This window comes from Heliangelus exortis, chromosome 13 (assembly GCF_036169615.1).
Source record: "Heliangelus exortis chromosome 13, bHelExo1.hap1, whole genome shotgun sequence".
Taxonomy (NCBI): domain Eukaryota; kingdom Metazoa; phylum Chordata; class Aves; order Apodiformes; family Trochilidae; genus Heliangelus; species Heliangelus exortis.
In genome coordinates, this window is record NC_092434.1 from 17,772,882 (window position 1) to 17,796,762 (window position 23,881).

The following is a 23,881-nucleotide window of genomic DNA, read 5'->3' on the forward strand; positions in this document are numbered from 1 at the left end:
CTGATTCTGTGGTGTGCTCTGTTGGCTTTCCAAGGATGCTCCCAGGAAGCGTTCAGCACCCTTTGCCAGCCTTGGCCATTCCCCAGCTCTCCCCCCAAAAGCTGTTGTGCAGTTAGGGTGACCTTGGTGGCTGTTCCCTTGAAGATAGTGCCTGGCCTTGTTGCTCTGCTCATTGCTCAACACCAGCGGGTGCCTCCCAGCCTCACTGCGCCGGGAGGAAGCGCTGGTGATGGCCCCATTACCTCCTGACCTACTCTCCGTGCTCCTCTGTGCCTTTCCTATTAATTACAGGTCACCTTTCTCAGGGCAAGCGGGGCTGGTTCGACCTCAGCCACCTCGCCCACCCTTTGTGTGGGGCTGCTCACACAGGTCCCCGGGGGAGAGGGGGCTCCACATCTTCCTATAGTGCTTCCCTTGCCCAAGGCTGTTCCACCAGCTCGGTGGAGCCTCCCATGACTAACAGGTTTTGAGATAATTGTTCCACTCCCTAATCTCATCTGCAGAAGATTCATGACATTGTTTTTGAAGTGCCATGAGCCATTTCCAGGGGCTCTAAGCCCATGAGGGATGTGATTCATCCATGCTGCTCCCACAAGGTACTTAATCTTCTCCAAAACAGCTAATCCTTCTACCACGGCTATTATCTCCTTTGGAAACACCACCCAGGTGAGATCCTAACAGGGCACTTTTGTCTGTTCAGCTCTGATGGAGACTCGTGCCAGTGCTTCCTTCCTCACACAGGCCTCGAGGTACAGTCCTGGGAGCAGTTGTCTCAGGGGACCACGGGGCTGGAACCCCTCAGATGTCACTTATGGGCTGGGTACCTTCCATGGACCCCATGGGAAAGGGGATGCTGGAAATGTCCCTCTCTCACTGAAGCAGATGGAGCTCCTTCTCTCCCACACCATGTGTTCAAAGGGGCCTAGGGATGGATGTGGGCTCATCCTTCTCCATGTTGGAGATGTGAGACACGGGACCTTGTTGGTGTCTGGGGCAGGAGACAGTTCAGGGGTGACAGAGGACGTTGCACTGCCTGGAATTAACTCTTGTTTTGACCCAAAGTGTCATGCACAGGACAGTGATTAATTTGTCCCAGCACCAAATATTTGTGTCCTACCACTGAACTTGCTCTGTTCTACTGTTTCTGGCTGGGCTTGGTTGCTGGAGCAGGAGCTCCCTGTTACCATGGATTTCTTCACTGGAGGGGGCAGATCCTCAGATCTACCCCAGTCCCAGTGCCAGGAGACCTTTCCAGCACCCCTGTGATCCTTCCCTGAGCCCAGACCGTGGAAACCAAACTCAGGCTCTACCAAAACCCAGCCTGGAGGCACTTCCCATGACCTGAGCTGTGCCTCAGCCACCTTAGGAACCACCTTAACCTTTTGTGCTGGGATTTTTCCCCCCTCAAGACTTTCCATCCCTTCTTTCCAACTTACTTCAGCCCATGACTGAAGACTTTTTATTGGGTTTTTCTTTGTGTTTTGCTGCTGTAAACAACAGTTCATGCCCATCATCCCCTGTGTCTGTAAGTGGGATCAGCCTGAGCCCCAGGCCTTGGGGGGGTTTCCACTCACCTTGGCTGGATGGTGGGCACAGGCAGCACTTTTGCCCAGCTCCTGGCAGGGCCTCTCTGCTCCTGCTGTGGGATCCAGGGATTCCCAGGGCTGCTCCCCAAGGACAGCATTGCCAGCAGCTTGGAGCAGAGCACTGACCCTAGATCTGGCTCTTTGCAAATTCCCCACGTCTTCGGAAAATTCCTGCCTCCAACTTGTTCTTTTCAGGTCGTGCTGGATCCCCAGGTATTTACCAAACACAACTCCACTTCCAGCTGCCCTCGTGGCTTCGGGAGATGTTTCACCTTCTGGGAAGTCACTTCCCCAACCTGACCTCGAGCTTTTTTTTTTTCACCCTGCTGCAGACCCCGTGTCCCCTCAAACACACATGACCAGGGCAGCCTCTGCACCACCCAGGGCTTTCTGCACCACAGTTCTCCAAAAAAAAAAAGCTGCTTTGGGATTGCAAGGATCTTGTTCCTTGGGGGTAGCCAGGGAACATCAGTGCAGCTCCAGAGTGCTCCCATCTCTGCTGGTGCCTGGTGCTCTGCATCCCACCTCCTCAAGCACTCACAGTGCCCATGCCAGGCTTGTTCTGTCACCCCTGTGTCACCCTCCTGATGGGGCCTCCACCTTGATGGGGGTCCTGGGGGACAGAAAAATGGCTCTCTCCTTTGCCAGGAGACAGATCCCAAGGGAACCTGGCTGGGCCACCCTCCAAGTGACATCCTGCTGCTTCTGTCCCCAGGGATGGGGGCAGTAGGTCATGGCAGCTGTGACCTGGTTCCTATCCCATGCCTCTGGTTGCAGAGCAGAGCTTGTCAGCAGCCCCAGGTTGCTTAAGAGGGTTGGGCTGGGAGGTAGAGGAGGAGCTGAGGAAGCAGGAGGAATGGAGGTGGGGGACAGGTGCTCCTGGTGCTCCTGGAAGGTGGCCAGACCACAGCAGGGCTTACAAGAAGCTCTCCAGGTGTCTTCAGCCCATGAACAAGGGTGAAGTGTTGCTGACCCTGATGGGAACAGTGTTTCTCATGCGAGGTGGTCCTGGGCTTTGTGGTGGCAACCAGCCCAGGACCACAGATGGTCCCCCCAGGGCCTGGGGACTTTCCAACAAGGCTGGAGCCCACCTTGGAGTGTGGCAGCAGAGGGAACCCTTCCCTGGACGGGTCCCACGGACAGGGTGGGATGGAAGAAGAGGCAGAGGATCTCCTTCAGGGTCCCCACCGCCAAACTGTTACTCAAGAGGGGAAACGTGACAGCGAGCGGGGCCGGGCTCGTCCCTGCTGTCCCCTGCTCCCCCCCTTCCCTGCCTGGCAGGTGGCCAGGGTGAGACGGGGGCCAGGGACCAGCGCTGCGGGGACGGAGCTGGTCCAGACGGACGGCGGGGACCAAGGACGTGGCTGTCATCCCAGCGGGGACATGGAAGCGGCGGGTGTCAGGGTGAGGAAGGAGGGGGGGGGGGGGGGGGAAAGGAGCGGGGTGCAGCCCCCCCGGGAGGCCCGGGAGGGGGAAGCAGCAGCCCGAGCACCTAAGGAGGGTCAGGACGCGGAGCATCGTTGTGGTGGCCCTGCCATGTGCAAGGTGGCCTTGCCGTGCCCCCTCGTGGCAGCAGGACACAGGTGGTGGCAGCAGGACACGGATGGTGGCAGCAGGACACGGATGGTGGCCCCGGGCTGGGGTGGGCAGGAGGCATACAGGGGGTGGCAGGGCTGGAGGGAGGTGGCACAGTCACCTCACCCCACCTGCAGCATCCTCCTGGGGGTGCAGCACCCCAGCCCTGGCTCTGCTGATGCCACACACGCACCTCGGGTCCTCAGCAAGCCCCAAAGGAGTCTCTGGCCTCCCAGCACCCCCTCACCTTCCCCCTTTTTTTGGCAGAAGCCACTTGTGCCGTGGCCAAGCCAAGCACTTGAGGCGCCGCTCAAGGGCAGTGTGCGCTGGGGCCGGGTCGGGCATCCTGGAAATATCACCAAGGCTGCAAAAAAAAAACCCAGCTGGAAAAAAAAAACAACAACCTAACAGGGTTGGGAGACCTTGGAGCAGGACACAGCCACCCCCCAGTGCCACCAAAGCCCTCAGGTATTTGCAGGCACTCTGCCTCAGTTTCCCCCAGTGAGCCCTCGGGAGTGACAGTCCCAGAGCTGTCACATGTTGATGTCACTTTGGGTACTGGGTGCAGGGTGATCTGGCAGATGCTTTTTGACCCTTTTCTCCTTCCTGCTGTGCACCTGAGTGCTTCAATGTCACCTTCCATGACCTCTTCCCCTCTCTTTGGGAACCCAAGACAAGTACCCAGAGGGGAGAAGAGCTGAGCCATATCTTGGGGCACCTCTGGGGCTCCTGCATCTCTTGGCATGGCATCCCACTGTCCTCAGAGCCACCTGGAACCATCACAGGCACCTTGCAAGCTGGGGTGGGCTGGCACTGCCTGGCCCCTCCGAGGTGACCTGCACATCCAGCCTTGCAGGACAGGGACAGCCCTGGGCAGGAGTGGGCTGGGAGAAAGGAACTGCCCTGCCCGGTGGAGTTTTTCTTCATTCCTTGAAAGCCACAGAGACCTGCTGCACGGGATTCAGGGCTGCAGGCAGTGCCTTGGTGGAGCTGCTGTGATGGATGACATGCCAGCATTCTCACCTGCCCCTGGTGCCAGGGGTGACAGTGCCCAAAGCATGGCAGCTGGCAGAGGGGGGGGCCCAGAATGGTGCCCACTCACCTGCAGGGTGCATGGGGTTTAACCTGGCATGAGCCAGGGGGTGGCATCTTCCTGCCTGACCATCTCCCAGGCCCCACAGCATGGACATGATAAGGCAGCTGAGCTCAGCCAAGCACAGGGAGATGTTTCCAAGGCTTAGAGCTTGGCCAGGGTTAGGTTTGCAGGGGACGAGGTGGCTGATGTGTGATGTGAACCCACTCCAGGAAGAAGACAACCTCAGAACCAGGTCCTGAACTGGCTGAAATCCCCCAGGAAAAGGGGAGGCTTGAGACAGATGCTCTTGATTTTACAGCACCACGGCCTCACCTTCGAGCTGTTGCTCCTGCCCTTGAGTGTGTGGCTCTGAGCCTAGCAGCAGTCTCTGCTCCTTCTGGTGGTGTCCCCCTGGGTGTCCTGGCTGGCCCCAGGAGGGACGATTGTTGCGGCGAGCCTTTCTCTCGGGGACACGGCTCTTCTCAGGAGCTCTCTTGCTGTCCCTCTCCTCAGGCATCTTCCTCTCCTGCCTGGCTCGCCATTCCAGGCTGTTGTATCTTGCCGTGCTGGGCTTCTACTTCTACACGCCGCATACAGCATTTAAGCTTAGCCTTGTGGAGCTTCACTCGTGGTTGTGTATTTGGAGCTCTTTATAGAGCGTCCCGCACCAACGTGGTGGCTCCATCTGACCTGGTTGTGTATTTCGAAGCTCTTTATACCGCCTTTCACATTTAAGCCAGGCTTTGTAGAGCTTCCCACGACCAACGTGGTCGTGTAGAGCTTTTTATAAGACCTCAGCATTCACGGCTGCTGTTGTTGCCCGCATTCTCCACCAGATGTTAACAGGAGGTGAACTTCGTAGCGAGGATAGGCTCTGAATGAGGACAGGATCAGTAGAGAACTGGCCTCAACCAGCACGGCTCCTGACCTGCTTCAGGATGAGCCCTTTGCCGGTCTCAGGCCCCACCTTTTATTGGCCCTTGATCTCTGAGCATATGCACTTGGGCCAGCCCTAACTGGGCACAGGTGAGGCTGAGCACCGACTGAGCTCATTACTCGGCAGGTCCTGCCACCTGCTGCCTACAGACGATGGTGCCTGCAAGCCACAGGGCTGGCTGCTGCAGCTGAGTGCTTGCCCCAGGCTGCAGCAGGAGGGATGGTGTCTCAGCCCAGCTGGACAGAGCCCTGGCCTTTCAGGGCTCCACATGTGGCAGGGACAGCAGGGTCCCCATGCAGGGCCAACCCTAGGACATCTCTGGCAGCACACAGGTCTTGCTCAGGACGGGGGTGACAGCTTCTCCAGGGATGCTGGAGGGAGCATCACCCTGTCCCACCTCGGCACCGAGAGCCTCCAGCATCCCAGCCCACCAGCAGCTGGTGCAGGGACAAGGGACACTGGCAGTGTGTCAGACCACTTTATTGCCACAGCAGCCACGGGCCAGACCCAAGTCCCAGAGCAGGTCTGGGTCCAGCCCCTTGACCCCTCTAATACTGTCAAGAAGATGAAACCCGAGGCTCCATTCCTGGCCACTTGAGCATCCTCCATCCCGGCCACCACAGAGCAGCTCCAGGACATCACTCCCACCCTGCTGCCCACTCCTGCAGCTGAAGGCCAGAGAGGGGAAGGTGCAGAACGTGCAGGGGGGGCTGCCACCAACATCCCTCCTTCCCCTGGGGCTCCTGGAGGGGGGCAGGGGGTCCCCTCACACCTCCATGCCAGGTGCCTGCCCCAGGCCCAGTGCCTGCACCAGCTCATCGCTCAGACCGCTCTTCAGCGTCCGCCTCACTGTGGGGAGAGGAGAGTGTGGGCACAGAGTCAGCCTTTGGGTTGGAAAAGACCTTTCAGATCATCAAGTCCGAGCCTCAACCCGGCTCTACGGGGTCCACTGCTAACCCGTGCCCCTCAGCATCACACCCACGTGGCTTTTAACCCCCTCCAGGGATGGTGATTCAGCCACATCCCTGGGCAGCCCGTGCCAGTGTTTGATTACCCTTTCAGTGCAGAAGTTTCTCCTAATGCCAAATTTGTGCAATTTGTGGCCATTTCCTTGTCTTCTATCACTTCTTACTCGGGAGATGAGACTGACCCTCCACTTGCTCCAACCTCCTCCTTTCAGGGAGGGGTAGAGAGCCAGAAGGTCTCCCCTCACTCTCCTTTTCTCCAGGCTCAATTCCCTCATCTACTCCTGGGCAGATTTGTGCTCCAGACCCTTCCCCAGCTCCGTTGCCTTTCCCTGGACACGCTCCAGCCCCTCAATGTCCTTCTTGCAGGCATCAGGTGCCTGCCTGGATGTGGTGACCTTGGCATGACGGGGGTAGGAGGGGTATGGTGTGGTCTCAGGAGACCTCCTGGCAGGTCAGGGGTGACTGGTGAGGAAGGGGTCAGGTAGGGCATAGGGTCAAGGACACAGTGGTGGGACAGAGCACAGGGGCTGGGCAGAGCATGGGGACAGAGCACAGGGGACACAGAGGTGGGAGAGAGACAGATGGGAGAGGGCAAGGGGGCAGGAACACAGAGATGGGACAAAAAAGCACCTGGGCAGGGACAGAGGTAGGACAGAGTTCAAGGACAGAGGCAGAGCAGGGGGACAGACACAGGACAGGGCAGGGGGAACAGCGACGGGACTCACGGGACTTCCTGTTGCCACGGGACCTCCTGCGCTCCTTGCTGGGGCAGGGCCGGGGGTTGGCACTGTGTGTCACCGATTTCACCAGCCTGTCCATGATTTCATCAGAAGCATCGTCCGGGGAGCTGGGGACATCCTCCTGGGCCGGCGAGCCCTGGGCCGGGCTGGCTTGCCCTGTCCCTGCGCGGGGACAACAGAGATGCTGGCATTAGCTGTGCCCACCCGGCCGGGCACACCCGGAGTGTCACTGTCACCCCCTTCCTACCCCGGCTGGCCCGGCTGCGGCGGGCAGGGGCATCCGTAGGGGAGGTCAGGAGGCTCTTCATGCTCTCATGCCCCGCTTCCATCTGCTCCTCGGGGCCGCTGGACACCAGGGCGGGCGGCGCGGCAGCCTCGGCGATGTTGGAGAACTTCTCGGTCTGCGAGGGGAGAACCGTGTGTCAGGGAGCTGGGGCAGGGAGGGGACATGGCCTGGGGGGGGCGGTCATGAGGCGTCCTCCACCCTGCACCTCGGTGATGAGGCGTCCCCGGGTCTTGTTGCGCTGGCGGTGGGTGTCCCGTTTCCTCTGCTGCTGCAGGACGCGCTCCCGGCAGGTGCGGTACTCCAGGGCGAACTCCCGCAGCAGTTTGCAGATGGAGGTCACCTTCACCTCCTGTGCCACGCTCCTGGGGTACCCCAGGTAGAGCAGGAAGGAGTGAAACCTGTGGTAAGAGTCAAACCTCTGGTGAGACCTCACCCCCGGGGTGTTGTGTCCAGGTCTGGAGCCCTCAGGACGGGAAGGACATGGAGCTGATGGAGTGGGGCCAGAGGAGGGACAGGAAAATGCTCAGGGGGCTGGAACACCTCTGCTGTGAGGACAGGCTGAGGGAGCTGGGGGGGTTCAGCCTGGAGAAGAGAAGGCTCCAGGGAGACCTCAGAGTGACCTCCCAGTGTCTGAAGGGGCTCCAGGAAGGCTGAGAGGGACTGTGTGCAAGGGCCTGGAGTGATGGGATGAGGGGCAGTGGTTTGAATGAGAGGAGATTTAGGTGGGATGTTAGGAACAAGTTCTTTGCCATGAGGATGGGGGAACAAGGGCACAGGTTGCCCATGGCTGAGGCCTCAGCCCTGCAGATATTCAAGGTGAGGCTTGAGGAGGCTCTGAGCAACCTGAGCTTGGTGAGGGTGTCCCTGCTGACTGCAGGGGGGTTGGGCTGGGTGACCCTTGGAGGTCCCTTCCTTCCAACCCAAATTATTCCATGATTCTTGTGGAGAGCCACCCGTGGGACCTGCCATGTCCCCACTGACCTGTTGAGGACACGCCTGTGCACCACCTTCAAGACCACGATGCGCTGGGTGCTGTCCTTGAGGAAATCCTTCAGCTTGCTCTTCAGCACTGCCTTGGTCTCGTGCTTGGCAATCACCTTCAGGTTGTCCCAGGAGGCCCTGCACCTCCTCTCCAGCTGCACCAGGCTGTTGGCCAGCTCCTCAAAGTCAACCTGGAAGGGGGAGAGGTCAGCTGGTGGAGCCGGGCAGCCAAGGGACCCGCACCCTGCCCTGCCCAGATGTCACCTGCCTTGCCTCACCTTGGCAGAGCGGGTGATGGAGGCGATCTCCGAGTAGAGGTCAGTGGTTTCTGGGAACTTCTCTACCACCATCTGGCAGAGGTGATGGAGCAGAGACTGCCTGTGCACCGTGTCCTTCACTTCCGAGACCTTCTCCAGGTAGCCCAGCTCAAAGCCTCTGCTCTGAAACCCCAATGGACTCAGCAGGGCCTCTCCATCCTCCTGCAGTCTGCAGACCTACATACAGGGTCCCCACCACCACCACCCAGCCCCAGGCACTGTCCCAGGCTTCCCAGGGTCCCTCTTGGGCCACCAATGCACCTCGGGTGGTCCTGTCGTCACAGCATTTAGGACAGAGCACACGTTCCCACACCCTGCTCCTCACCTGGGAGCCATTCAAGAAGTTGCCCATGGCCAGCAGCGTGGCCAGGATGCACTTGAAGGTGTGGTTCCTGGCCAGCTGCTCCATGCCCACCTTCAGATCATACAGAGGCTCTGCTATCTCCTGGGGGAGGAGAGGAGAAAGTTGAGACCCCTCAGCAATCTTCTACCTTGGGAGCTTCAGCATTTGAAGCCCATGAGGGTCACCACCCCATGGTTCACCCAAGCCCCTGGGGACCTGGAGCCCATTCCCAGCCAGGACAGGACCTCCCTTGCTTGGACATGGCTGGGCTCCACCAGGAACACGTTTGGCTCAGGGCTCAGTGCCCTGGGAGCTGGCAGTGGTGGAAGGGCAGGGGGTCTACAGGGCTCCATACCTGCTCCAGGCTCTCGTAGTCCAGCTTGAAGGCCCAGAGCTGAAGCCTAGCCGTGAGGTCGCTGATGGAAGACAAGGCAAGCAGGAACTGCTCTGCAGAGCCCAGAGGCACATCAGGATTGGCCAACTGGGCCTCCTGGATCTTCTGCTTCTCCTCCTCGGTCGGGACCATGGTCAGGATTTTCTAGAGCAAGCAAGGAGAAATGGGGTGTCACTATGGGGTGTGTCACCCCAAGGCTGGCAGTGCAGGTGTCATGGCATGGAGACCTCCTGGCCAGGGGAAATGACACCTGCACGAGGACCTTCTCTGGTGCCTACCTCAATCCCTTCCTTGTTGACTGCAAACTCATCAAAGTTGAGCACAGCTGTCTTGATGATGTGCACAGGAGGCAGCACCGTGAGGCCAATGTTGATGGCGTTGCTCCTCTTGGGGTCCAGCACCACCACCACCTTCTTTCCATCGTTGGCTTTCTGCAAAGAGGACAGGAGGGATGGGGACAGCCAGGCAAAGGTCTTGCCTTCAGGAAAACCCCATGGACCACAGGCAGCCAGTCAGGAACCTGGTGGTGAGCCAAACCTGAGCACTGCATGTCACTGTCCCCACTGAGCCTCTGGGTACCCATCCTCACCAGTGGGTGGGGGTGGGGGTGGCAGTGCCTGCCCAGGGTCTCCAATAGGACTAACAGCCTTCCTCCCACCCCTCCAGTCCCCTTGGCTGATGGGTGTCAGCCTGCTGGTACCTTTGAAGTTGTTGCTTCCTTTGACCGTGACTCAAAGAGATGTTCCAGTTTGGCAGCATTGACCTCAACGTTCTGCAAGGATGCCCATAGGGTTTCCTGGCCAAACCTTCCTGGCCCCAGAGTGCCATCCAGCTGCTTCAGCTCCTTCCAAAAGAGCTTCACTGTCCTCTTCTTCTTGGCCTGGGAAGGGCCATCTGTTGTTGAGGGGCTTGGCAGCCCTGGGGGAGGTGGGCAACGGGGGACTGGTGGAGGTGGAGGTGGAGGGCAACCAGGGACTGGTGGAGGTGGAGGTGGTGGGCAACCAGGGACTGGTGGAGGTGGTGGGCAACCAGGGACTGCAGGAAGTGGAGGTGGAGGTGGTGGTGGTGGGCAACCAGGGACCATCCCAGGTGGAGAGGGAACCATCAGAGCTCCAGCACTCGTTGCTTCGATGCTGGAAGGGAGGAAGGAGCCATTTGCCATGGGCCCCGAGTCCAGGATGTCGAAGTCTTCTTCTTCCCCCAGATCGGTGAAGTCCAGGTCCTTGATCTTCAGCTGCACAGGGCTTGCCTCCAGGTTCTCCCACGTCAGCTCCACCTCCTTCTTGACGGGCATCATCCCAGTGTTCTCCAGCTTCTGTGTCTGGCTCTCAGCATCTATGCTGGACATGGCACGTACCAGCTTGGCGTGGGCACTGGCGACCGGTCCGTCTGCAGCCCTGCTCCGGAGCCGGGCACCCTCCTGCTCCCAGCTGCCACCTCCCTCAGCATCCATCCCCACCTCACCCTGGACCAGGGGGGATGATGGGACCTCAGGGAAGACCTTTTCCCTCCCTGGCTCTGGAGAGCCTTTGGAATAGAGCATGTCCAGCATGAATTTGGTGTCAGAGGAGATGGTGCTGCAGGAGTCGGTGGTGTCAGGCCGAGCCAGGCGAGACCCTGTGGGGAGAGAGGAGGGGCACTGGGACATGCAGGGAGACCTCCTGGCCATGTTCCAGCACCTAAAGGGCAGCTCCAAAGCAGATGGAGACTCCCTGTTTACAAGGAGTCCCATGGACAGGATGAGGGGCAATGGGCACAAGGTGCTCCTGGGGAGATTCTGACTGAACACAAGAGGGAAATTTTTCACCCTGAGGACAGTCAGACCCTGGAATGGTCTCCCAGGGGAAGAGGTGGATTCCCCCACTTGGGGAAGTTGGAAGTCTCAGCTCCATGGGGTGCTGGGACATCTCAGATAAACAATAATATCACAAGGGTTGGACCAGGTGATCCCTGAGGTCCCTTCCAACCTGAGATTATAGGATTCTATGAATCTGGAGCTGGAGTCCTGCTCCCCATCAGGCCATGCTTGGATGCTGGTGTTTGGAGTGGGATGGGCTGGTACCACCCAGCTCCTCCTTGGCTCTGGGTTTCACGGATCAGAGGGCCCATTAACACCCACCCCTGGGACCTCCAAGCCAGAGGTCCCAGAGGCTGCCACACACACCCTGGCAGCACCTACTTAGGTTGGGTGTCTGCATCCCAGACTCGGGGGTGCTGCTGTCCCTGTCCCATGCCAGAGGGGGGGGATGCTCCAGTGCAGCATCGCTGAGGACATCGAGCCGTCCCTTGGCCATGGAAGCCATCTTCTCTTTCTGGGCTGCAGCCAGGTTCTCCAAGAAGCGAGTTCTGTGGGAAACCAGGGGTGGCTGTTGGCTGGCAGCAAGGCAGGGATGGGGACAACGGGGACAACCAGCAAACCACACCACGCCACACTGCACAGCCAGCCCCACGGCACAGAAACCCCCTGCACCCTCCACGCCACGCTGGGGACCCGAGGGGGAACCAGCATCTTCCAAGCCCTGCAGAGACAGGTGAGGCCACCAGAGGATGGGGACAGGGACACCACAGCCCCGTCGGAGCTGCAGGCTGGTGCCATCCAAGTGCCACAGTCACCTCGTGGGTCCCAACGGGTCTGGTGTTCACTCCACACTCTCCTCCAAAAGCCACAGCACCCAGGAGGGGGCCTGGGCAGAGCCTGGCAGGACCTCCTGCCCCACAGGGCTGGAGCCTGAGGAAGCACATGCCTGGAGCCACCCGCATGCCTCTACTTACTCAAACCTCCTCAAAACAGGCTTGTCCCCATGCAAGGGGGGGGCATCCTCCCTCCTGGGGGAAAACAGGGGTTAGCCCTGCACGGCCAGCGGCCTCCCCTGGGGCTCCTGCCTCTTGCCTGCACTCCAGCCTGGGACCCTCGTCCCATGCCACCATCTCACCCCAGGGGCCATGGGGAGCCAGGAGAGCCCCAACAAGTCCCCTCCTGCCCGGGCACGGGGTGACTCTCCCCACCGGAGCCACCCGGCTTGTCATCGGGATGGCGATGCCACCAAGGGTGGGCTATGCCACCCCCCCCTCAGGGACACCCCACCCCAGAAGGGGGGATCAGAGGAGGCTGTCACCCCCAGGGGCCATGCTGCAGGGTCCCGCAGGCAGGACCCGGAGGGCAGCGAGCGGGGCGGGGCAGGGCAGCGCCCGCTCTCTCCCCGGAGCATCCCCGGAGCATCCCCGGAGCATCCCCAGAGCATCCCCGGAGCATCCCCGGAGCATCCCCGGAGCATCCCGCCGGCAGCGAGCAGCGCGGAGCCCGGGCACTTACCAGACAGGGGCAGTGTGGCGCAGCCTGCAAAAGGAAAGATAGAAAAGAGTGGGCAGAGGAGGAGAGGCCAAGCGTGGGCAGAGAGGAGAAGGAGGAGGAGGAGCCAGGAGGAGCTGGAGCAGAGCTGTGCGTGGCCAAAAGATGCCCTGGAGCCCCCGGCTGGATCCTCTTGGATGCCCGCTCCCCCTTCCCCCCCCCCCCATAGTGCTGCTCTCCAGTCCCTCTGCCTGCCCTCTGGCCCCCTGGGAGGACCCCCCCCTTCCACCAGTCCCTCCTGGCTGCTTACTTGTAGACGCTGCGTTCGCCCAGGCCTGGGGGCTGCTCCTGCTCGGCCAGGGGAGGTGACAGGGACAGCCGGACGCTGGATGAGCTGCTGTACGTGCTGGTGGGACAAGGTCTGGAAGAGGAGGTGACAGGGACTGAGAGCAGGTCCCAGAGGAGCTGCTCTCCACCCCAGCACTGGGAGTGGACATGAACACTGCTCACACTGAGCCCCAGCATCTTTGCTATCTCAGGAGCATCCCTGTCACCCCAGGAGCATCTCTGTAGCAACCCCACCATCTCCGGAGCATCTCTGTCACCTCCAAAGCATCTCCACCAACCAGGGAGCATTCCTACCATCCCAGGAACATCTTCACCCCTCCAGGAGCATACCCACCATCCTGGGAGTGCCCTCACCACCCTGGGCATGTCCCCACCACCCTCTTCGAGTCCCCACCACCAGCCACCTCCATCTGTACTTACTCTGCAGGGCTGCTGGGTGCAGGGACGTCCAGGGTGCCCTCTGTGGGGGGCTCCTTCGGGCTGCCAGGGGACCCTGGCAGTGTCTGGGCATCGGGGCTGGGCTCTGCACAGCCCCCCTGGGATCGCCACCCGCGCCGGCCCTCGTCCGTCCTCCTCCTCTCCTTGCGTGTCCCTGGAGATGGCTCCTCCACCCCATCCTCCAGCTTGAGTGCACTCTGCAGAGGAGCCAGGGCTGCTTGGAACCAGGCACAACACCCCTGTCCCCACACAGCTGTGGCTGGGTGATGTGATGTCCTGCCCTGGGACACGCTGCGTGGCCAGGCCCTGGGTGCCAGTGTGTCCCAAAGGAATCATGGAATCATAGAACTGGCTGGGTTGGAAGGGACCTCAGAGATCACCAAGTCCAACCCTTGATCCACTCCCCCCGTGGTTCCCAGCCCATGGCACTGAGTGCCACATCCAGGCTCTTTTGAAATATCTCCAGGGATGGAGAATCCACCCCTTCCCTGGGCAGCCCATTCCAATGGCTGAGCACCCTCTCCAGCAAGAAATTCTTTCTAATGTCCAACCTAAACCTCCCCTGGCAGAGCTCCAGCTCTGCCAGGGGAGGTTTAGGTTGGATATTAGGAAAGAATTCTTTAGTCCATGCCCTCTTGTCCCACTGATATCTGCCCAACCCCCCCCTGGCTCCAACCTCCTTTCAGGGAGTTGTAGAGGGTGATGAGGTCTCCCCTGAGCCTCCTCTTCTCCAGCCTCAACACCCCCAGCTCCCTCAGCCTCTCCTCATAGGATCTGTGCTCCAGTCCCTTCACCAGCCCAGTTGCCTCCTTTGGACCTGCCCAGCTCACCTCGTAGAGCAGGAACTGCTGCTTCAGGTCCAGGTCTGTGGCCTTGTTGCCCAGGTGCTGCTGCACCACTCGTTCCATGCCCTGCTGCTCCAGGCAGTCTGTCACATCGTAGAAGGTGTCCTGGTCTGGGAGGGCAGCCAGTGTCTGAGCAGGACCAGAGGGAGGGACACTGCTGGGACCGGTGTGACCCATGACAAGCCCCAGCAGCATGGCACCACCCTCCCACCCCTTTCCCAGACCTTGTTGATGAGAGTCATGGCAAAGACCAGGAGCTCTGTGTCAGCCCCGTTGCGTTGCTCCAGGACAGCCATCAAGCTGGACCACGGACAGGTTCCTGGAAAAAGAGGGGTGAAACACAGGGGCAACACTTTGTGTGTGTGTCCCCCACCCCGTGGGGACCTCGTGGGTGTCTGGGGCTGCACTCACCTCTCGCCTGGTCCACGGTGTTGACAGCGTGGATGAGGAGCAGGGCGTTGGGCTCCGTGTACTCCACAAACACCAGCAGCAGCTTCAGGGCCATCTTCACCACCAGGCGGAACTGGGACAGGGGATGGCAACGGTGGGACAACTGCTGGCAGGATGGTGGGACACCACAGGGCCTCTGTGCCCATATCCCAGGGCTGGGGGCTTTGCTATGGGGCCAGGAACCAGGGACACCGATGACCAAGGGACACCAGGAAGGGACCCAGAGCAGGACCCACTCTTCCTGAAGCTCTGTGCTCAGGACCATGGTCCCATCAGAGGAGCTCAGGGGACCCTGGGTGACTTCCAGATGGGTGGGAGCAGGACCCAACACACCCAGAGATACAAGGCACCATGCCTGAAGGGAGATGGTGGGGTAAAGCCCCCCAGGGATAGGGCAAGGGGACAACCACAGGAAGGGGTGCAGCCCCCCAGGGCACTGGGGTCTTACTGGGCTTCCTGAGAGGGTGTAAAGCCACTGGACGGTCTCGTTGTGGTTGATGACACCTTGCATCCCATCCACAAAGAGCATGATCTGGCTCAAGGCTGCAAGGCAGAGAGCAGACAGGGTGCCAGGGAGGTTGTAGTGAGGTGTAGATCAGACTCTTCTCCCAAGTAACCAGAGATAGGAAATGGCCCCAAGTTGCATGAAGGGAGGTTCAGGTTAGGTATCAGGAACAATTTCTTTACAAAAGGATGGTCAAACACTAGAACAGGCTGCCCAGGGCAGTGGTGGTCACCATCCCTGGAGATATTAGCAAACATGTAGAGTGCCACTTCAGGACAGGTTTTAGTTGGCGTGGTGATGGGTTCAGCTGGACTTGCTGATTTGAGAGGTCTTTTCCAACCTTAAAGATTCTGTGATTCTAGGACAGCACGGTGGCCTCAAGGTGGCCCAGCCAAACTTCTCCAACCCTTGCCAATCCCCCTCCTTAGGGCTGAGAGGTGCCCTGGCCCCAGCCACCAACCTCGGAGGATGTAATTCTGGTAGTTCTGGTCAGCCTCTGCCCCCACTTTGATCAGACAGCTCAGCCCATCCAGGTTGACAAACTCGGGCACCAGGTCCTTGTCCTCCTGCAGGGTGAGGATGGGGTGTTGAGGTGGGGAGGCAGCCAGTGTTGGGGAACACCCCCAGGGCAGGATCACCCTACCTGGAAGAGCTGCTTGAGGGAGAAGAGGGATCGCCGCAGCTCCGGCCCCTGGGAATTGTAGAGTTTCTCTGGAAGGAAGGAAGGAAGGAGAGAGGGGGTGGCTTGGCCAGCAGGGACTCACTGCTGGGCTGAGGCTCTGAGATGCTCCCTGCTGCCAGGGAAAGCCCCACATCCCAGCTTAGCCCTGCAGAGTGGAAGCAGCTGCAGCTCCACAACTATTTATTTCAGCCCCACCACCCTCCCATTTCCTCGGGTTTGCTTTTTTTTTTTTTTTTGCTTTTTCTGTCCACCAATGACACAAATATCCCTCTCTGGTTTCCTGTGCAGAACCGAAACAGGAACACAGGCAGGAGCTGAGCTGGTTTTAGCTGTCTCCCCCCTCCCTGGGGCACAGTCCTGGCATAGCCCCAGAGCACCCCAGCAGCCCCACGGCTTGGGAAGAGCTGCAGGATGGGGACGGGAAGGATGGGAGCTTGACAATGGCTGCTTGGGGACAATAGAAGAGTCACCAGGATGGGTGGAGGCCACGTGGAGATTCCATCCCTCATGGTGTGGATACAGCCTGCACAGGAGCAGCCACGGGCAAGGGAAAGCTGAAAAACCCCACTCAAACGAGGAGAGGCCAAAGGCATTAGGAGCCAGAACATCCTGCAGCCAAAAATCCAAACATCCCAAATTCTTTGGGTCAGGCTAAGAGCTGTACCAAGCCAAAAGCAAGTTGCTCAGGGGGTCCCTGATGAGGATAAGACGAGGGGCAATGGGCACAAGGTGCTCCTGGGGAGATTCTGACTGAACACAAGAGGGAAATTTTTCACCCTGAGGACAGTCAGACCCTGGAATGGTCTCCCAGGGGAAGAGGTGGATTCCCCCACTTGGGGAAGTTGGAAGTCTCAGCTCCATGGGGTGCTGGGACATCTCAGATAAACAATAATATCAGAAGGGTTGGACCAGATGATCCTTGAGGTCCCTTCCAACCTGACACTCTGTGATCCTATGAAGCACAAGATCCCAGCAGCCTCCTCTGCTCCTTTTTCTGCTTGTCAGAGCAGCTGAGAGGGAAACCAGCACAGCCCTGTGCTCAGCCAGAGCCTGGGAACCACCAGCAAAGACCAGGACCTCAATCCCAACCTTCCTCCAGGGAAAGGACTCCATGTCATGCCCCTTCCTGTGCTGCTCAGGAGGCTGATGCCCAGCTGGCTTTGCTCTGCTCAGGGCTTCTTTCCCCTCACTTGGTAAGGAGAAAAAAAAAAAAAAAAAAGAAAAAAGGCTCTGGAATATCTCACAGGGCCAAAGCCCCAGCAGAGCTCTCTGCTGCAGGAGAGCTGTTTGTATCCTCCAAAGCTGTATTTAGAGCTGGCCTGAACGACCTGGAATATCTGCAGCAGGCAGTGGGCTCCCAGCCAAAGAGGAAAAAGCCCTGATCTGGGAGGCTGGGGATGATTAACCCAGTGGGTTTCCACCAGTTTTGGTCCCTGCTGTACAAAAAGGATGTGGACAGGCTGGGGAGGGTCCAGAGAAGAGCCACAAAGATAATCAGAGGACTGGAGTACCTGGTATATGAGGAGAGGCTGAGAAAACTGGGATTGTTCAGCCTGGAGAAGGGAAGGCTCAGGGGAGACCTTGTTATGATGTTCCAGCACCTAAAGGGCAGCTCCAAAGCAGATGGAGACTCCCTGTTTACAAGGAGTCCCATGGACAGGATGAGGGGCAATGGGCACAAGGTGCTCCTGGGGAGATTCTGACTGAACACAAGAGGGAAATTTTTCACCCTGAGGACAGTCAGACCCTGGAATGGTCTCCCAGGGGAAGGGGTGGATTCCCCCACTTGGGGAAGTTGGAAGTCTCAGCTCCATGGGGTGCTGGGACATCTCAGATAAACAATAATATCAGAAGGGTTGGACCAGATGATCCCTGAGGTCCCTTCCAAGCTGACATTCTGTGATCCTGTGGCTCTATGGATGGGGACCATGTCCCCTGCACCTCTGGGTGGGGGCTATGGGGTGGGCTCAGCCCTGGGCTGCATCATTGCCTCTCTCCATCTCAAAAAGCCTGGCCAAAACTCACCACAGACAAGAAACCTGCCCTGACCATGGCTCCAAGCTGCCAACTCACCGATGATGGCGTGGACCCGGACAGAGAGCTGGGTGCGCAGGATGAGGGTCGGACGTCTCCCCTTCCTGGGGCAGGAGGAAACATTGTGTGAGCTCCCAGAGGGTTCCCCCCAGCCCCTGGCCCCTGGCCTGTGGTGCTCACACTCACGTGGGGTTCCCGTGTCCCATCTCTGGAGGGATCGGGCACCCCAGGTGCCTCACCTGACCTCCTCGTAGAAACCCTCCAGGTCATCTTTCTGTTCCAGCAGGGACAAGTCGAGGTCCAGGTAGTGTCCAGAGGGTGAGACCTGAAGCGTGCAGTCCTCCAGCTGGGGGTGCAGAGAGCCCAGCTGAGCCCCCCTGCTCAGCACAGCCCCTCTGCACCTCCCCTCGCTCACCCTTCCCCATCCCACCAGGCAGCCACAGCCCGCAGTGGGGTGGCAGGTCCCCCCCTGTCCCCAAGGGCTGATGTCCCTGCAGCCTCCACCCCAGCCAGACTGGGGAGAAAGATGAAGCCCCAGGCTGGGAAAAGGGAGGCTGCAACACCTGAGCTTGGCAAGAAGCTGATTCACACCCTGGGGCTCTGCTTCCCCAGCCGGGGGTGTGACCAGGGCAGGATCCATCTCCTCCCAGCATGAATCACCTCTGGCTGCAGGGACTGGCTCTGCCGTGACTGCCCAGGCACCCGGCCAGACCAGGGACACCCCAAGCCGTGGCAAATCCCACAGGGATGTCCCCTCACAGGGTGACACAGCCTCTGGCTCAGCCTTCGGCCTCACGGCACCTTCCAGCAGGATGGAGAAATGCACAGCCTGAGTCCAGCTCCCCAAAAAGCCCACATCCAGCATCCCAGAGCTGCCCCAACACAGCACCCACAGCACCCAGGAGCACCCAGGCAGGGCTCAGGGACATCTCCTGGTGGGATGGAGAACAGTGCCCTCCAGCTGTCAGCGAAGGCAGAGAGAGGGCAGAGCCTGCCCAGCATCCCAGCACATCGGGTCCTGTTCCTAAAGGATTTGCAGCCCCCTTTCCAAGGCAGGAATGACACGGGACTCATCAGCCAGCTAAAAACAGCCCTCCCAGCTCCAGGCCCAAATTGCCAAGCCCTCAGGAGCCGGGACAGTGATGATCACAGTGATGATGATGATGATCACAGTGATGATGATGATCACAGTGATGATGATGATGATCACAGAGATGATGATCACGGTTCCTCAGCCTTTCACCAGCCCCGCGGTGGCCCTGGCAGGTGGCCCACAGTGACACCGGGTACTGCTCCTGTGCCCCACCGTGGCTGTTCTCCACCTTGTTCTCCCCAATCACAAGACCAAGCAGGAACTCTCAGGTGTGACACCGCCGCCAGCAAGACGTTCAGCCCAGAGGGCAAAGAAAAAAAGTGCCACGCGCACGAAAATAATTAATGACTCTGACAAAGGCGGGCGATAAAGAGCAATTTGGCAGGGCACTGCCGCTGGCTTGGATGCAGTTGTTAAATGTTATTTAGTGTCCTGCTCCACCTCCCGCGGCTGCTGGCCATGCCAGCCAGCCATGGCAACCACCAAACATAGGCTGCTGGCTGCTGGCTGCCAGCTCCGGCTCCCTGGAGGGTATCGCAAGCCCTGACCCCACGCAGGGTTTGCTTGCTGGGGAAAGCTTCGATTCCTGCACGGGGAAAGAGTTCTCCCCGGCATCCCTGCATACTTCTGGACATCCCCTCCGGCATTTCTGAATCCTCCCTGCAACATCCCAAGCATGGAAGACCCCTCCTGCATCCCCTCAGGCATCCCTGCATCCCCCCCCGGACACGGCTGCATCATCTTCAGTGACACTCAGACCCCAGCACAAAAAACTTTGCCTTTCCCTGGGCTGCCAGAGCCTCAGCAAGCTGGAGTTAAGATCCCCAGCTCCGAGCCGGGCTGGTGACATTTCCCAGCTGGCCAGGGGCAGGCAGGGCAAGCCCCTGAGCTGTGACCCTGCCTTTCCCACGGACGCTTGGCAGCTCTCCTCAGGAGGGATGCTCCGGGCGCCCGGCCCTGCGTCTGGCTGCAACCCCCCCCTTGGCAAACAGCAGCCCCCAGGGATGCAGGATGGGCTCACACTGCCCTGCCAAAAACCCCGGAGCTTCCACTCCAGGGAGCACTGACTGCCCTCAGATTGGGGCTTCAAACCATGCAGAGAGCTGAGCCAGGAGCTCAGGGTTGTGCTGGGGGGGGACAGCACGTTGGGGCCACGGGGCACTGACAGCTCCCAGCCCAGCTTTGATCCATCCATTTCCTCCCCCTAAAACTGCTTTAGGATCAGCTGGGTTTGGGGGCTCACAGGGACACAGAGGCAGAGCTGGGGAGGAGGAGACTGTCCCACGCTCACACCTCCAGCCCCTGGGGCTCCAGCCACCCCCCAGCAGCACCCTTGTCCTCCACCCACCCTCCAACCTGACACATGGGGAGGGTGGGAATGCATGGAGCCCCCTGATCCTGCCAATGCCCAGAAGCTGGCTGCTGGCTTTGACACTCAGCAAGGACTCACGTGCCAGAAAAGGGAATTCCCAGGGAAAGCCACCTCCTCCAGGGTGGGACTGCCCCCCCCCCCCGTGATGGAGAAACCTCCACCCCTAGGATGGAAACATCCACCAGGGCATCACATCTTCCTGCTCATCCCTATCATGGCACCCACACATGGGACAATGCTCCAAGGCCAGGCAGTGAGTGTCCTTTTTATCTGCCTGCAGAGGAAACACTTTATTCCTCTCTCTAATACTTTCTTTTTGCACCAGCCACAATTTCCCAACACTGCTGTGGCTCTTCTGGGAAGGCTAAGGGGAAATTACAGAAAAAAATGTATTTGCTTCAGCTGAGGCAGCACTTGAGCTCCAGGTGGCATTTAAGCACAGGGCACCAGGAGGTTGCTGCCTCCTGCCCACTCCTGCCTGAAGGATGACAGCAAGTGGGCAGGAAAAATAATCCCCAGGCCAGGAGGGATCTCTGGAGGTCACCTGGCATTGGCCCAGGACCATGCTGGGAGCCAGGAAGAGCTGGAGGCTGCTGAGGACCAACATGGGCTCGAAGTGTTTGGTAAGGAGCAGGTGGCAGCTTCAAGGTGGCTGAGTCGGGGAGGCAGCCACGCTGCCAGTGACCCCATCTCACCTCTTCTCTGCCTGGCAGAGGTTATGTGAGGCAAAGATAATTGGCAAAGCCCCTCTCGAGCTGGTTAAAAACCAGAGGACACGCAGGGCTGGTGAGGCAGGGCTTGTGCACCTCATTTTTGCACCAAGGTGGCCCCAGCAGCTCTCCTCTGTCAAGCCTGAGAGCTTGGAGAAGCTTAAGCCATGGAGGCCAGGGAGCTGTTTGCTTTTCCCAGGGAAATGGAAAGTGAAGCTCCAGCCCGTTGGGTTTTGCAACCGTTTGGAAAGAATCCCTCGGCTGAGAGGTGAGGTAGTGGCAGGGGGCAAAGGAGTGCAGTGGCCTTTGGGAAGGGAAGAACCAGCCAAAAAAAAAAAAAAAATCTGCTCTGACAAAACCTGCCTGAAGAGGTTCAGAACAACTCACTCCCCACCCAGTGCTGAGCATCACCCAAATGTCCTAGAAAAATGATGGCAAGCAGGGGGGAGATAGATAGCATCAGCCCAGGGCTGAACAATGCAGCAGCAGCAAGGAGGGAAGGTGCTTCCAAGCACAAACACAGCAGCAGACAAAGAGGGAAGGTATTTCCAAGCACAAACACAGCAGCAGACAAAGAGGGAAGGTATTTTCAAGCACAAACACGCTTTCCGGTGAGCATGAAAAAGTCATCAAGGGCCATTTGGGCTCGGGGAGAGGAAGCACCAAGAGTGTCAGAGAGCAGGACACGCTGTTCGAGGCAAGAAACCTCCTGCTCATCATTCCCAGGCTGTTCCCAGCTCCAGGAGCAGCTTTGCTGTGCCTGGGGAAGGCAGGACCCGGCTGGCCCCCCACGGCAGCTCAGCCCCTGGGTGCCTGTGGCTGGGTCAGTGCAGGGAGCCACAGCCCGGCTGCCTCCCTGGCTCTTGCATCCCCTTCCCAGTGCTTGGCAGCTCCAGGCATGCTGCCCAGTGCACGTCACCTCGGGCACCGGGCATCCCCAGATGGATTTTTTTACAGCCAGTTCCTCGGGAAAAACGCGAGTGTTCATTTCCTAATTTTAGGGCAGTGAGTAACAGAGCTGAGTGCTACCTGGCACAAAGGGCACCCAGGGAGGTTTCAGCTGCTCATGCCAGGGTAACAACGTCTGCCTTGCCTCTGGGGTGCCAGCTCTGAATTGAGACTGAACCTGGTGATTCTGGAGACCAACCTTCCTCCACAGGGTGTAAATCCTGCTGCAGGAGGCTCCGAATGGAGCTCGTGCAAACCCCAGCTCGTGCAAACCCCAGCAGCATCCCAAGCTTGTCAGGCTGGGACAGAGCTCCGTGTCATGAAGGCAGCGTGGTTTATAACCTATATCATCTACACAAACCAAGATCCTGCCTTACAAACCTAGCAGGGTCATCCAGGACTTTGCCATGGGGTGATGCAGGGAAACTATGGAAAAACCTGGAGCTTGGCTTAGGCAGGGAACAGAGCCTGAACCCCTAGGATCACCACGCCTCAGCCAGGCACAGCACCTCCTTGCAATGCTCCTGCCCTCAGGAACTCCACATCCAGTGCCCCCCAGGGCCACCGTGGCAGCACCCGGGGCTGGTGATCCCGTTACAGCCTGGGGAAGAGAGCACATGCCTGAAATTTGAGTTTGCTCCATTCGTCATGTCTCAGGGCTGTTTGTTCCCAAACAAACTCCATTTAGTCACCGCCTAAAAATCCCATGACAGCGACAACACGAACCACAGCTGATTTGCTCCAAGAAAAATGAAAAGGGGAATAAAAGAGAGGGTTTTTTTGTGCAGGCAAAGGTCTCAGAACTGTTTTCCCCTCCTGCCACTCCCAGGTCTCCCACCCAGCTCCAGGCAGGACACGCTTGCCCTTCCTGCCCACTTCCCTGACTCCTTTGCCTGCACTCCTGGGGTGCTCCAAGCTGGAGGTGCCAAACCAGCCCCCCACTTGTGTTCCTGAGGAGGAAAATAAGCCCATCCCCATCCCGCAAAGGATGCTCAGAAAGCATCCCGCCGACAGCAGGGACCCAGGAGGAGGGTCCCCATCTCCTCTAGTCCCCAGCCCCTCATTCCCAGTCTGGATCAGACAACAGAAGGAAGACCCGGTGCCTGGTTTCAGCTTCGGCCTCCCGCCTTCCTGCCTCCCGGAGGAAATACCTCAGCACGAATTTCCGCGCCGCTCTCCGACGGCAAAGCTGCCACCAGGGCGGAGGGGAGAGGGGCTGGTGGCCCTTCGGCACCATCGTCACTTCCCCAGGACCCCCGGGACGCCGAGAGCCGGGACGCCGGGCTGGTGCCCGGTGTTGGGGTGCCGACCTGCTCCCGACAAGGTTCAGCACCGCTCCGGTTACCGGCGTGGAAGGGGGATGCTTGGGGTGAGAGCAGCCCCGACGGCGCGGGGATGGGCGCCTGCCCTCACCCTGCTTCCCCCCTGCCCGGTTCCTGCGGGCTCGCAGCAAACACATCCACTTCCTCCCCGCCGACTCATCCGGGGTTGGCATCCACTCCCCGGGGGTCACGGATTCCACCGTGACTCAAACCAGGAGCGTTGCCCGGGCTCCACCGGGACACACACCCCGAGCCGCGCCTCCCAAGCCCACATTCCCCCCTCTCCGCCTCCGGCCCCCTTCCCGGTGCTCGTCCGGTGCTCCCCACCCCCGGTTCCCCCTCGGGCCCGGCTCCCCCTCACCGGCAGCGGGGCCCCGAGCAGGCGGTGCAGGGCTGGCAGCTGCGCTCCCAGGGCCAGCGCCTCCTCTACGGCGTACACCGGGGCTCGGCGCGGCTCCGGGAAGCTGCCGCAACCGAAGGGATCCGCGTCCTCCAGGTACTGCAGCCGGCAGGACACCACCGGTTCCGCCATGGCCCCGCCGCCGCTCCCGCCGCCAGCGGGGCTGTGGCACCGAGGTCCCGCCCCGTCCCGCTCCGCCCCGGTACCGGACATCGGGTGCTCGGCGCGCCCTCCCGTGGGCAT

At 59.6% G+C, this 23,881-nt stretch overlaps 1 protein-coding gene and 1 long non-coding RNA gene across 6 annotated transcripts; one reads left to right on the forward strand and one right to left on the reverse strand.

Moving 5' to 3' along the window:
- Positions 1-5,637: 5,637 nt before the first annotated feature.
- On the reverse strand, positions 5,638-23,826 carry FHOD1 (formin homology 2 domain containing 1). Of its 5 annotated transcripts, none has more exons than XM_071757162.1 (25): positions 23,600-23,826; positions 18,033-18,139; positions 17,833-17,897; positions 15,721-15,788; positions 15,538-15,643; positions 15,021-15,115; positions 14,534-14,645; positions 14,347-14,441; positions 14,108-14,251; positions 13,260-13,474; positions 12,802-12,912; positions 12,516-12,539; positions 11,975-12,028; positions 11,382-11,548; positions 10,298-10,819; positions 9,903-10,222; positions 9,481-9,633; positions 9,164-9,346; positions 8,791-8,910; positions 8,427-8,588; positions 8,149-8,339; positions 7,373-7,565; positions 7,129-7,282; positions 6,867-7,043; positions 5,638-6,022 (listed from the first exon to the last, which is right to left on the reverse strand). In XM_071757162.1, the coding sequence occupies exons 1-25, from the start codon at positions 23,768-23,770 to the stop codon at positions 5,940-5,942; spliced, it is 3,792 nt and encodes a 1,263-aa protein (XP_071613263.1). In that variant the 5' UTR covers positions 23,771-23,826; the 3' UTR covers positions 5,638-5,939. The 5 variants fall into 5 exon arrangements, with proteins under 5 accessions (XP_071613263.1, XP_071613262.1, XP_071613261.1 ...); XM_071757161.1 differs by having other exon boundaries at positions 9,903-10,147; positions 10,187-10,819; XM_071757160.1 differs by having other exon boundaries at positions 9,903-10,819.
- Positions 18,136-19,291, forward strand: LOC139802226 (uncharacterized). The gene is made up of 2 exons (XR_011728543.1): positions 18,136-18,965; positions 19,008-19,291. It is a non-coding gene; the product is annotated as an uncharacterized lncRNA (long non-coding RNA).
- Positions 23,827-23,881: the final 55 nt, after the last annotated feature.

Coding starts and splice junctions, on each gene's coding strand:
- FHOD1 (XM_071757160.1), bottom strand. CDS start 23,770: ATGGCGGAACCGGTGGTGTCCTGCCGGCTGCAGTACCTGGAGGACGCG. Junction 15,789..17,832: donor CCGGGTCCACGCCATCATCG/GTGAGTTGGCAG, acceptor CCTTCCTTCCAG/AGAAACTCTACAATTCCCAG. Junction 14,646..15,020: donor ACACCCTCTCAGGAAGCCCA/GTAAGACCCCAG, acceptor CCCCTGTCCCAG/TTCCGCCTGGTGGTGAAGAT.